The sequence below is a fragment of the Phacochoerus africanus genome, chromosome 2 (assembly GCF_016906955.1).
Source record: "Phacochoerus africanus isolate WHEZ1 chromosome 2, ROS_Pafr_v1, whole genome shotgun sequence".
Classification (NCBI taxonomy): Eukaryota; Metazoa; Chordata; class Mammalia; order Artiodactyla; family Suidae; genus Phacochoerus; species Phacochoerus africanus.
Genome location: NC_062545.1, coordinates 272,868,349 through 272,881,675, shown reverse-complemented (window position 1 = coordinate 272,881,675; position 13,327 = coordinate 272,868,349). Strand labels below are relative to the sequence as shown.

Genomic DNA, 13,327 nt, shown 5'->3' with positions numbered 1-13,327 from the left:
AGCTTATGGTAACACCAGATCCTTAACCCAGCAAGCGAAGCCAGGGATCAAACTCACATCTTAACAGACAATCAGGTCCTTAACCTGCTGAGTCACAATAGGAACTCCCCATATTTAACATTTTTATTTTGTATACTTTTACCCAACAATCCCAAATTAAGGATTCTATGCACTAAAAATAAAAGACCAGTACACAAAGGTATATGTCCCCAGTGCAGCACTGTCTGTAGTGGCAAAAACCTGAGCCAGACTAAATGTTCTTTCAATGGGGGAAGATAAAAAATTATGAAACATCAAGAATAATTACACAGGAGTTCCCGTCGTGGCACATCGGAAACAGATCCAACTAGGAGCCATGAGGTTGCAGGTTCAATTCCTGGCCTCGCTCAGTGGGTTAAGGATCCAGCATTGCTGTGGCTGTGGTACAGGCCTGCAGCTGTAACTCCAATTAGACCCCTAGCCTGGGAACCTCCATATGCTGTGGGTATGGCCCTAAAAAAGCCATAAAAAAAGTGTATTTCTGCATTGTTTCCTTTGTTACAAAGAACATGCACTATTTTTTTTTCTTTTTTTTTGTCTTTTCTAGGGCCACACCCATGGCATATGGAGGCTCCCAGGCTAGGGGTCAAATCTGCAGCTGTAGCCACTGGCCTACGCCATAGCCACAGCAATGCCAGATCCGAGCCGTGTCTGTGACCTACACCACAGCTCATAGCAACGCCAGGTCCTAGTTGGATTCGTTAACCACTGAGGCACAACGGGAACTCCAGTACAGCCTTATTTTTGACATGAGAATGTTGTAGTGGTCTGGTTAGAAGATCAGACTAGTCACGATTTTCCTCTTAAGCTAGAACCTAATCCCGAGCAAGGCATTAATGGTCTTTAATCCTGAGAAAACTGAGATGCGAAGAAGCTGCTGAAGAAAAGGTTGAAGCTGACAGAGGTTGGCTTCTGAGGTTTAAGGAAGGAAGCCATCGCATGACATAAAAGTACACGGTGGAGCCACACTTGCTGTTGTAGAAGCCACAGCAAAGTATTACACTAAACAACAGATGCCCAGCATAGACAGAAGAGCCTTATATTGGAAGCAGATGCCATCTAGGACTTTCACAGCCAGAGAGAAGTTGATGCCTGGCTCCAACGCTTTAAAGGGCACACTGACTAATGCAGCTGGTGACTTGAAGCCAGTGCTCATTGGCCATTCTGAAAATTCCAAGGCCCTAAAAAAGCAATTTAAAAAAAAATGTATTTCTGCATTGTTTCCTTTGTTATAAAGAACACACTTTTTTTTTTTTTTTTGGTCTTTTCTAGGGCCACACCCACAGCATATGGAGGTTCCCAGGCTAAGGGTCTAAGCAGAGCTGTAGCTGCTGGCCTACACCACAGCCACAGCCACACCAGATCCAAGCCACGTCTACAACCTACACCACAGCTCAGGGCAACGCCGGATTCTTAACCCACTGAGAGAGGCCAGGGATCGAACTGGCAACCTCATGGTTCCTAGTCGGATTTGTTAATCACTGAGCCATGACGGGAACTCCAACAAGCACTATTTTTTTTTTTTGTCTTTTTGCTATTTCTTGGGCCGCTCCCATGGCATATGGAGGTTCCCAGGCTAGGGGTCCAATCGGAGCTGTAGCTGCCAGCCTACGCCACAGCCACAGCAACGTGGGATCCGAGCCGCGTCTGCAACCTACACCACAGCTCACGGCAACACTGGATCCTTAACCCACTGAGCAAGGGCAGGGACCGAACCCGCAACCTCATGGTTCCTAGTCAGATTCGTTAACCACTGCGCCACGACGGGAACTCCAGCAACAAGCACTATTTTTGAAGTAAAACAATCTAATGATATAAAAACATGAGTAATAATTTATCAGCAAATCAACAAGCACAGTGGAGAGAAGAAGAACTTGCTCTAAAGGCACCTCATGTGAGACATTAAAACAGCAGAAAGGTATCCATACAGGCTGCAGCGAAGAGGCTGCTGTCCCAGGGCCCATCTTACCAAGAGGGTAGAGGAGCTTGGGCGTCTGTCTCCGCCAGAGAGTCCCATCTTCGTGGGAGATCACGTCATGGGGCTTGTGCTTATAAAGTTCATTGTAGAAAGACATCTTATCCAAGAAACTGTACACCTGCCAACACACAGGGAAAAACCCAGCCACACATTTACCGAGGGGACGTTTTCTGCTCTTTTAGCCTGATGTGTATGTGCTGACTCTCCAACTCGTCATAAACCCAGGACCATGACTCCTCTTGGAAATGCCTCTGCACTCCTTGTGAAATCCTCACCATTCCTTAGCACCCAGTTCAAGGGCCCCCCACTCCCCAGGCAGCAGCCTCTCCTGAACAGGAGGGTCTTCACCACCGAAAGGACACTGTCATATACTCCCGGCTTTCTCATTTTTTATCTCTTTCAACGGACATTAAGGAACTTACATTTTGTCTTATTCCCATCATACCTACCATAGGCACTTAATAAAAACATCTCAGCTTAAGAACTGAGGTGTTGTCTTGGCATTTTTCACTCAACTTCTAAGTCCTGCCAGGGCAGTGGAATTTCAATGTGGAAAGCAAAAAAGCATTCCTAAAAAAGTATCTCCCGATCTACTCAGGCACCAAACTGAACAACCGACCTTCTTGGCAGTCGACTTCCCTGATACAAGGGCTCGCAGCAACTGCAGGAGTGGGGAGAGGAGATGGGGAAACATTCCACAGACACTGTCCAGGATGATCCCAAGGCCAGAGGTTGGCTCCTACGGCGGAAGGGGAGACGTCACTGAGTTCACACTGTCCACAAGTTAGGACACTTCTGAACTGCCCATCATAGGGAAATCCAAAATTAATCCTCTCCTTTAGGCAGACATCACCCCTCTCTAACAATTTAAGACTTTTTCTGTTCACGTCCTCGCTGAGAAAGGCTATCAGCAACTGACCGAGTTAGAACCTGACAAGAGATTACGGCTGCCTCAGGTAAGCTGTGCCCAGCCGTCCTCTCCACAGGAACACAGCCCGCTTCCACTGCATGACAAGCAGCCCACGGGTCGGCAGTCAGCCACCACAAAAGCAACACGGTCGCAGCCTGAATACTGTTTTCTACAGCTTCTCCCAGGAACACTGATTCTCTAAGACTTGGTAGCATCTCAGGAAAAAGACGGTAAGACATACAGGCAAATCAGTCAAGACACAGATGGAGAGAGAACAGACTGATTCATCAGCTGGACCTTAAGGCCTGAGGCTGCTGTCATAAGACTAAGTGAGAAACTGTTCTCTCCAAAGCCAAATTCTTACTCTAACCTATTACAAAACTCTGAAAACTCCTAAGCCACCGTTACAAACCCCCAAGAGTATGGCCAAGAGTTACAGCACCACTGGTGCCTGACACTCTCTATGTCAACAACGACGTGGTGGGTAGGATAGAGAACACACTGGCTAGTACTGGGACTAGCCTGGATACGCCATTCCACACCCCTGAGCATTACACTTCCTCGACTGCAAAACAGTGATGATAATAATATTATCTAACAGACCTATGAGCTTAGTATAAAGCCTATCACAAAGCAGGTGTTTAACAAATTCTTCCGCCACAGACGACACCACAGCATGACTGCCTCCGACATACTTACTGTGCCCCAGAACAGTTCCGGAAGAGAAGGGTCTGCCAGGACTTCACACGCTGTGTCAATCAGGTCCTGTTGGGAGGGGGAGGTAAACAGCTTACTTTCCCAAGCTGAACCAGTCTTTTTTTTTTTTTTTTAACTGTATTCTGTTAGAATAAAAACATAAATGATAGCTTCATATAGTACTTCAGAAGGAATTCTGGAATTAAAAAGTGACATAACCTGCTGTATGATGTTAGGCAAATTCAGCCTTTATGAACTTCAAATTCTAAAACGGTGAAAATACCTGCTTCACACCGTTGCCGTAAGGATTAAGTGAGATAATATAGGGGGAATGGACTACGAACTTGAAAATGCCACGTAAATGTGAGGTACCACTACGAGGTTCAGCTTAACTGTGCTCCAAAAGCACAAGGATAACACCTTTTGACTGTGCATCCGCAACACCTGGCACAGAGTTCGGTACACGATGGGAACGGAATGAAGGCTTATGAAATGATTTTTTTTTTTAAATTCAAAGTACTAAGATGCCTGTAACCCCAGAATGTTAATACCAATCCTCTAAGTGGGTAACAGCGTTCAAACATGACCAGAATTTTGGCAAAGGATGCAAAGCTTGTTCTATGCTCCTACAGATTTGGAAATTGAATCTTTCATTTTTTTCTGTTTTGTTTGTTTTTTTGTTTTTTAGGGCTGTACCCGCTGCACATGGTTCCCAGGCTAGGGATCGAATCGGAGCGACAGCTGCTGGTCTACACCACAGCCAAGGCAATGTGGGATCCGAGCCGTGTCTGCAACCTACACCACAGCTCACGACAACTCCAGATCCTGAACCCACTGAGCAAGGCCAGAGATGGAGCCCAAAATCTCATGGTTCTTAGTCGGATTCATTTCCACTGTGCAACGACGGGATCTCTGAGTCTTTCAATTAACACCAATTTCTTTCCTTTTTTTCTTTCTATGGCTGCACCTGCAGCACATGGAAGTTCCCAGGCTAGGGTTCGAAACAGAGCTGCAGCTACCAGCCTACACCACAGCTCGCGGCAACAGCAGATCCTCACCCACTGAGTGAGGCCAGGGACCAAACTTGCATCCTCATGGACACTATGTCAGGTTCTTAACTCGCAGAGCCATAATGGGAACTCCCAAATTTCTTTTCTCCATGATAAGAAATATTCATTTCATCAACTTCATCAATTTCCTCAATTTCCAAAACAAATCACTAATCATTAAAAATGAATACAGTGACTTAGGTATAAAGAACTCCCCAAATACCATTTTCCAGTGAAAGGAGTCAGGGATCCTTGGAGAAATGACAGCTCCCAGGTCTGGGGCAACAATCTTCTAAGATAATCATCTCTAAGATTTTGTCATACCAGAAAGCAATCAAAGTATGAAAGGGTAGTGTCAAAAGGACTCAGAAGCTAATCTGAAAAAGCTCTTACTAGCCAGACAGGGCAATCTGAACATAAGGATAACTGTAGAAAAAGAAAACAAAAAAGCAGTAATAACTGCAATGAATTAAAACACAGCTGCTATGGAGTACCCTTCACGGCTCAGTGGGTAATGAACCCGACTAGGATCTATGAGGATGAAGGTTCAATCCCTGGCCTCCTCATTCAGTGGGTTAAGAATCTAGCACTGTCACGAGCTGTGATGTAGGTCGCAGACACAGCTCGGATCCTGCGTTGCCGTGGCTGTGGTGTAGGCCAGCAGCTGTAGTTCTGATTCAACCCCAAGCCTGGGAACCTCCATATGCCACAAGCGCAGCCCTAAAAAGCAAAACAACAACAAAAAAAACCCATAGCTGCTATGATTAAATCCATGCATTCACAAAGTTACGTAAAAAATTTTTAAAATTTCACTAGCCAACTTGGTGGAGGATGCCGGGGAAAAGTGGTAAACATAGAAGGAGAAGCACGTATATTACTCTACACCAGAGTATCAAATTCCTGATGTGAGCAAATTTCTCTCTCTCTCTCTTTTTTCTTTTTTTGTCTTTTTGCCATTTCTATGGCCACCCCTGCGGCACATGGAAGTTTCCAGGCTAGGGGTCTAATTGGAGCTGTAGCCGCCAGCCTACGCCAGAGCCACAGCAATGCGGGATCCAAGCTGCGTCTGCAACCTACACCACAGCTCATGGCAACGCCGGATCCTTAACCCACTGAGCAAGGCCAGGGATCGAACCTGAAACCTCATGGTTCCTAGTCAGATTTGTTAACCACTGCGCCACGAAGGGAACTCCACAAATTTCTCTCTTTAAAATTGAGATGTAATTGACATGCAACATTATTTTCAGGTGCACAAGATAATGATTCCATACTTATATATATTGTCAAACAAATTTCTTTTCTACAGGAATGTTCCAAAAGATTGAGTTAGAACAGTGCCATTTCATAACCCCAATGAAGTAATGGATCTAGACAATGATGTGGCCTGAGGCTACTACAGTGGACAGCACATCTATAGACTAAAAGAAACCTGACAGGGAGCTCCCCTCGTGGCTCAGCGGAAACCAATATGACTAGTACCCATGAGGACATAGGTTCGATCCCCGGCCTCACTCAGTGGGTTAAGGATCCGGCATTGCTGTGAGCTGTGGTGTAGGTTGCAGACATAGCTCGGATCTGGCATTGCTGTGGCTGTGGCGCAGGCCAGCAGCTACAGCTCCAGCTTGACCCCTAGTCTGGGAACCTCCATATGCCACGGGTGTGGTCCTAAAAAAAAAAATCTGACAGCCTCAGTGGTAACGAACCTGACTAGACTCCATGAGGACTCAGGTTCAATCCCTGGCCGAACTCAGTGGGTTAAGGATCTGGCATTGCTGTGAGCTGTGGTGCAGGTTGCAGACATAGCTCGGATCTGGCATTGCTGTGGCTGTGGCGTAGGCCAGCAGTTGCAGCTCCAATTTGACTCCTAGCCTGGGAACTTCCATATGCCTTGGGTATGGCCCTAAAAAGACAAAAAAAAAAAAAAAAGAAATCTGACAGCCTTATCAATCAATAGTGTATGGATCTTACTTATTTAGATCCTGATACAAAGAAACTTGTGAAAAACTTATGACACCTATAATTTGAACACTGCCTTGATTATCTGAAGTTATGAAGTTTAAAACTGAGATATAATTGACATGCAACATTATTTTCAGGTGCACGAGGTATGACAATGATTATAAAGTTTCACTGAAATATTTTTATTAACTAATGATGTCTGGAATTTGCTTTAAAATAACCAAGGAGAAGGACTTCCCGTGTGGCTCCCCACAAAACCACCAAGGAGCAAAGTAGCCGACTCCGCTGTCCCACAGTGGGAACCCTACTTTCTGATTTTGAATCATTAATATGCCTTATTTTTATAATACGATACATAAAAATGGTAATAAGCAAATTATATCTGAAGTCTATGGGTCTGTGTTGTATCAGCTCCCAAGGGGTATCTTAGGGAGATGCCTGCAAAACTGGACAGTGTAGACAGAGAGTCTCGTGAAAGCCAAAAACTGACCTGCTGATTGCCCAGTGTGTGCAGCTCCAGCGAGGTCAGAACGAACGAAAGGAGTCCATAGACACACATGCACGCAGTGCTGGTGGTACACTGTAATGACAAAGGAGTCAGTGGGCGCTTGAGAAACACCACTCCTCTCTAGACCTGGCATCCGCCCGTCACATCAATTGTCTCTGTAAACAAATGGGAAGAGACCCTGAGGCTTTCCAATTCTCCTCGTTTAGTCCCAAGCTCAAGAAGACAAAGGGAGAAAAGAATGCAGGAACCGCAAATATTGAAACAGTCAAGAATAAAATCAAACGGGAACCAATTTTCAAAATGATCAAAGTTTCCTTGAGGAAGAAAACCATCTCCAGCCTGCAAAAAGGATAAAAGGATAGCGCGTCTATGTGCTGGCATGAATGATGCCGATGCCTCAGCTGTCCCCAAGATAAATCACCCAGTGCCAACAAGTTTGCTGACATTTTATTTAGCCTGTCGAAACAAACTGATGAAACTGTGCCACTCAAATTAAGCCCTCATCAAAGACATCCTGTTACAGCTGGATGAATAGGCCCCCAAGTCACCTAAGAGACACCCTAGTGGCAGAGCATGAGACACTGGCAAAGAGTCAGACACAGTAGGTTCAAACCGTATCTACCAGGAACTGCCAATTTATTGTTCCTGTGGGCAAATTCCATCTCCCTCAGTCTCAATTTCCTCATGTGTAACACAGGATGATAAACTAGGATAAAGTGCGCAGAGTGCTGTAAGGATGAAAGAAGATACGGTACAGAAAATGCCGAGCACTGGTGTCTGTCAGAGAAAATGCTTTGTGAAGGTTAGTTACAAAATCACCATCATAACCACATCACCTACAAGCAGTATGACTATTATCACAAGTCATCACTGGGCTTCCGCCCTGCTCTCGGCCCACCCTCGTGCCCCAACACCAAGAGCCCGGGCCTCACATCATTTCCCCCACTGGCCAGCGAGCGGAGAAGTCGGGTCAAGTACTGAAAGACGTTCAGCTGGATGGCTGTGCCACCTATCTTCCGGACAACACTGCCTGTCTCTTCCGGACTCAGGGTGTGACGGAGGAGCGCCCAAGCCAAAAGCACTGGGGCGTGATGTGGAATGTCCCCGAAGGTCAACATCAAACGGTCCATGTCCTAATGAGAAGAGAACGAGTGCGTCACTTAAGAGAAAGGGTCAGGGCCCTTCCAGAGGGGGCTTCACCCTGCTTAGTGAGTCCTCCATTCGCCCACAGCGGCCCCTCCCCCGCTCTGACACGTCACTCTTCCCCAGCCCTGGCCACCTCTTTAATAGCCCCCCCCCCCCGCCCCCCGCAATGACCCTTCCCTTCACCCGCAACTTTTTTCTTCTGATTTTAAGTAGCATTGATCTAAGATTATAAAATAAATGTTTAAATGGACTCTTTAGAAAACGTCCCCTGTTCCTTCCTTTCTCAGGGCTCTCATTTTCTTTCCTTCTGACAGTCCTGTCTCAATGTACATGTCTTTTTCCTCTTCCTTCATAGGCTCCATGAACAGAGATGAAGCCCAAGGCTCTGTCCTTGAGTCTCATTTATCCTTGTATCATGTCCCTGAGTGACTCTACTCATTCTCACAGATTCAACTATCACCTCTGTACAAATAACTAACATCTGAGATTTCTTCCAGATCCAGTTAACTTAATGTAGAACCTCAAATTCCACAGTAAGGAAAATTTTCTATGGCAATAGAGACGAGTCCTTAAAAACATACCTCTAACTACAAACCTTGAAAAACTCTAACCACAAACCATGAAAAAATAAGGGCTATTCCAAGATCACCTGACAAATAAGCCCATCCTGGGCAAACTGGTGCAGTTCTCTTCTGTCGTCCAAAGCACACTTATGCAAGGATTCAATATCCATGCCTTCCACCAGGATGAGGGCACTGAAGTAGCTGGAAAAAGAAAACAGCATCACAATGGATAGCCAATGAGGTCCTGCAGCGTAGCACTGGGAACTCTATCTAATCACTATGATGGAGCACGGCAATGTGAGAAAAAAGAATCTATACATGTACGTGTAACTAGGTCACCATGCTGTACAGTAGAAAATTGACAGAACACTGTAAGCCAGCCATAATGCAAAAAGTAAAAATCATTCTATAAAGAAAAAGAAAAACAGTAACATGATGTCAAACTTGCTACTGTGAACCTCCATGGAGAATAAGGTGAAACATAAGACACTTCAGTGTCAAAAAATTGAGTTATTTCACATTATTTTTTCACACTAACCCATCTAAATCCGGAATGTTTTTTACACTTTCAGCCCATCTCAATTTAACAAGCCACACTTTTTATTTTATTTTACTTTTTTGCTTTTTAGGGCTGCACCCAAGGCATATGGAAGTTCCCGGGCTAGGGGTCAAATCAGAACTCCAGCTGCCAGACTACATCACAGCCACAGCAACGCCAGATCCGAGCCACGTCTGTGACCTACACCACAGCTCACGGCAACGCTGGATCCTTCACACACTGAGGGAGGCCAGGGATCAAACCTGCTACCTCGTGGTTCCTAGTCGGATTCATTTCCGTTTCACCACAACAGGAACTCCAAGCCACATTTTAAATACCTGGTGGTCTTGGGTGGCAGGTGTGTACCAAAGTGAGATCCAGTACCGAAGGTTTCTACAGCAACAACTACATCTAACCCAGACAAACTGTCTCACTGGTCAAGTGTGCATCCTCGTTCACAGAGGAAACAGGCCTCCAAATGTGGCTACATCCATTGCCATACAATTCAAGATCCACAGACCATGAATCAAAAGAGGGCAGCGAACACACCTGCCTTATTTATGACTGCTTTCTTAGCATTTGTACAGAGCCTGGTCGACAAAAGCTGCTCGAGAGATTTTTTTGGTAGAGTGAAAAAATGAATCCCTTAGATGAAAACAGCAAGTAAAAGAATAGAATGCAGTTCTTATTTGGAGAAAAGATGTCCCTCTCAATCCTCGTCTCTACTCCCTGTGTGGCCTAGAACGGGGCAGCCCACCCATTTGCTTCCCCCTCCCCTCACCCATTCAGGGGACCACTACAACATCAGAGCTCTACAGTACAAAAGCAGCACGGGTGCTAAGACCATTCACTCAGACTTACCCAATCCGATCCACAAAAGGATCCATGGACTCATCCACCAGGTGCCTGTTAGTCTGCCTACTACCAAATCCTTGCTCTTTAAACATCTTGGTTAATACCAATAGGTCACTAGGTGCCATCTCAAAGTACGCATAATAAAGGAAAATAATTTCTAGCAGCATGGACTGTTCCCGAAGGCACTGAACAAACCAGCGAGACACCTGGCGCTCAGTCTGCACAACCAATGAAGAAAAATGGGAGAGAAATAAAGTCAAGTTTTAAAACACATTTAAATGTATTCTTGTTAATGAGGTAACACATGTACAAAACTAAGGTAAAAGAAGTATCCTTACAATTCCTATCGCTCAGTCATTCGAACCTCTACCCAGAGGCAAGCACTGTTAGAGGTTTTTGTCTTTCCTTCGGATAATATGCCATACACCTTCATTCATTCAGACTAGTGGCTGATGGGGGCCGAGGTCACAAACTGACTGCAGACTTGCTGGGTAGAGAGAAGTGTTCTCTGTAGTGACCGTGCAGTGGTTACTGCACAGAACTACACACAACTGCCAAAAGGCAAACTGTACACTTAAAATGAATGCATTTTACTCGATGTAAACTGTACCTGAACAAATCTAGGGGATGCTACAGCTCTGTTAATAACACAGGTCACTTAATGTGAGTGTGAATGCGTTTAGAGGATAAACTCTTAAGCAGAACTACTAGATCAAGAAATTATGTGCTTTTCAATTTTTAAATACTGTCATAATGTTTTACGTTAAAAATATATGTGAATTCGGAGCTCCTGTTGTGGCTCAGCAAGTTAAGAACCCAACTAGTATCCATGAGGATGCAGGTTCGATCCCTGACCTCACTCAGTGGGTAAAGGATCTGGCATGGCTCCAAGCTGCAGCATAGGTCAGCAGCTGCAGCTCAAATCTACCCTTAGCCTGGGAATGTCCACATGTGCAGATGCAGCCCTAAAAAGTAAAAAAAAAAAAAAAAAAATTCATACAGCAAAATATGTCTATTATCTTACCCTTTGCATGCTGTCATGTGAATGTGTTCATCGCATTTGCCTGTTTTGCTGTTGGGTTTTGCTTATTGATTTACAAGAGCTCTTTCTATTTTAAGAACCCATTGTGCTATCAGTTTGTCTTTTTTTTTTTTCCTTTTATTAGCACCACACGTGAAGCATATGAAGTTCCCAGAATAGGGATCAAATCAGAGCTGTGGCACCCGGCCTACACCACAGCCACAGCAACACAGGATCCAAGCCGGTTCTGCAACCTATATCACAGCTCACGGCAACACCGGATCCTTAACCCACTGAGTGAGGCCAGGGATTGAACCTATATCCTCATGGATACTAATTGGGTTCAAAATCCTGAGCCACAACAGAAACTTCAACTGCGTATTTTGACTTTGTTTATAGCACTATTTTTGGTCTTGTAAATTTTTTTTTTTTTTTGGTCTTTTTGCCATTTCTTGGGGTGCTCCCCCAGCATATGGAAGTTTCCAGGCTAGGGGTTGAATCGGAGCTGTAGCCGCCAGCCTACGCCAGAGCCATAGCAATGCGGGATCCAAACCGCATATGCAACCTACACCACAGCTCATGGCAACGCCAGATCCTTAACCCACTGAGCAAGGCCAGGGATCAAACCCGCAACCTCATGGTTCCTAGTTGAATTTGTTAATCACTGTGCCACGACGGGAACTCCTGTTTTTGATTTTTTTTTAATTCAATTTAATTTTATTTTTACAGCTGCACTTGTGGCAGATGGAATTTCCTGGGCTGGGGGTTCAAGTGGAGCTGCAGCTGCAGCCTACTCCATAGCCAGGGCAACACGGATCCGAGATGCATCTGTGACCTATACTGTGCTGTGGCAACAGTGGTTCTTTAACCCACTGAGCAAGGCCAGGGACCGAACCCATATCCTCATGGACACTATGTTGGGTTCTTTTGTTGTTGTTGTTGTTGTTGTTTTTATTGTTGTTGTTGTTGTTGTTGCTATTTCTTGGGCCACTCCCGCGGCATATGGAGGTTCCCAGGCTAGGGGTTGAATCGGAGCTGTAGCCACCAGCCTACACCAGAGTCACAGCAACACGGGATCCGAGCCGCGTCTGCAACCTACACCACAGCTCACGGCAACGCCGGATCGTTAACCCACTGAGCAAGGCCAGGGATGGAACCCGCAACCTCATGGTTCCTAGTCGGATTCGTTAACCACTGTGCCACGACGGGAACTCCTATGTTGGGTTCTTAACCCGCTGAACCACAATGGGAACACCAGTATTTTCAATATCATGTTGGTGGGTTTTTCATTTCTTTCCCCTTTATGGCTTCTAAGTTTTACTTCAAAAACTCTTCTCCATGCCAAAAAAAATAAAATCAAGACCACCTCTCATGTTTCTTCTAGTACTTTTATAGTTGAATTTTTAAAATTTAAATCACTGTTATCTCTGTGATTTGCTTCGGACAGAAGAAATGAGATAGAGATACACTTTAACTGTTCCCCAGAGGGCTACCCAGCAGTTCCAGCACCATTTACTGACTGACCCAACATCTCCTGACTGATTCAAAACGCCACCTTTATCATCCACCAATCCGCTATCAGCATTTGGGCAACACTACCCTTTCTACCATGTACTATTCATCAGTCTCTTCATGCAGCAATGCCATGCTTTAACATACTGTAGCCTTATTATCTAATTTTCCTTTCTCAAAAATTTCCTGGCTATTCTTATTTATTTTTCAAATGAATTTTAGAACCAGCTTTGCATAGTTCCATAACAAAAAGCAATTACTTATTAACATTTTCCGAGGATCACACTAAAATATCACTATTTTATAGGTTAAAATAAGCAGTACTGACACTTTCACGGTGCTGAGTCTTTTACACTCGTGATTGGCACGTGGCACGTCTTTCCATTTGGTTATGACTTCTTTTTATACCCGTTTAACATTTTAAAGTTCCCCTCATTTAGATTTTGGATAGTCCTGAGTTTATTCCTAAGAAATGTATGCTTTTGTTGTATTTTAAGTAGATCCTTTTCTTCTACGAACATTTTTTAAAAAGGTCATGTTCCACTCTATAAAT

The 13,327-nt window shown here is 44.7% G+C and overlaps 1 protein-coding gene across 3 annotated transcripts in view; it reads right to left on the bottom strand.

Moving 5' to 3' along the window:
- Positions 1 to 13,327, bottom strand: part of NUP188 (nucleoporin 188) — a 52,502-nt gene that overhangs the window by 22,813 nt on the left and 16,362 nt on the right. For 2 of the 3 annotated variants that reach the window (XM_047768624.1, XM_047768625.1), the window contains exons 9-15: positions 10,248 to 10,459; positions 8,935 to 9,049; positions 8,072 to 8,272; positions 7,122 to 7,211; positions 3,627 to 3,692; positions 2,637 to 2,756; positions 2,009 to 2,135 (exon numbers count right to left, since the gene is read on the bottom strand). In XM_047768624.1, the coding sequence (XP_047624580.1) occupies positions 2,009 to 2,135; positions 2,637 to 2,756; positions 3,627 to 3,692; positions 7,122 to 7,211; positions 8,072 to 8,272; positions 8,935 to 9,049; positions 10,248 to 10,459 (931 nt within the window). Of the gene's footprint in view, positions 1 to 2,008; positions 2,136 to 2,636; positions 2,757 to 3,626; positions 3,693 to 7,121; positions 7,212 to 8,071; positions 8,273 to 8,934; positions 9,050 to 10,247; positions 10,460 to 10,579; positions 10,662 to 13,327 lie in introns of those variants that run through there. The other variant, XM_047768626.1, reaches the window with a different exon arrangement.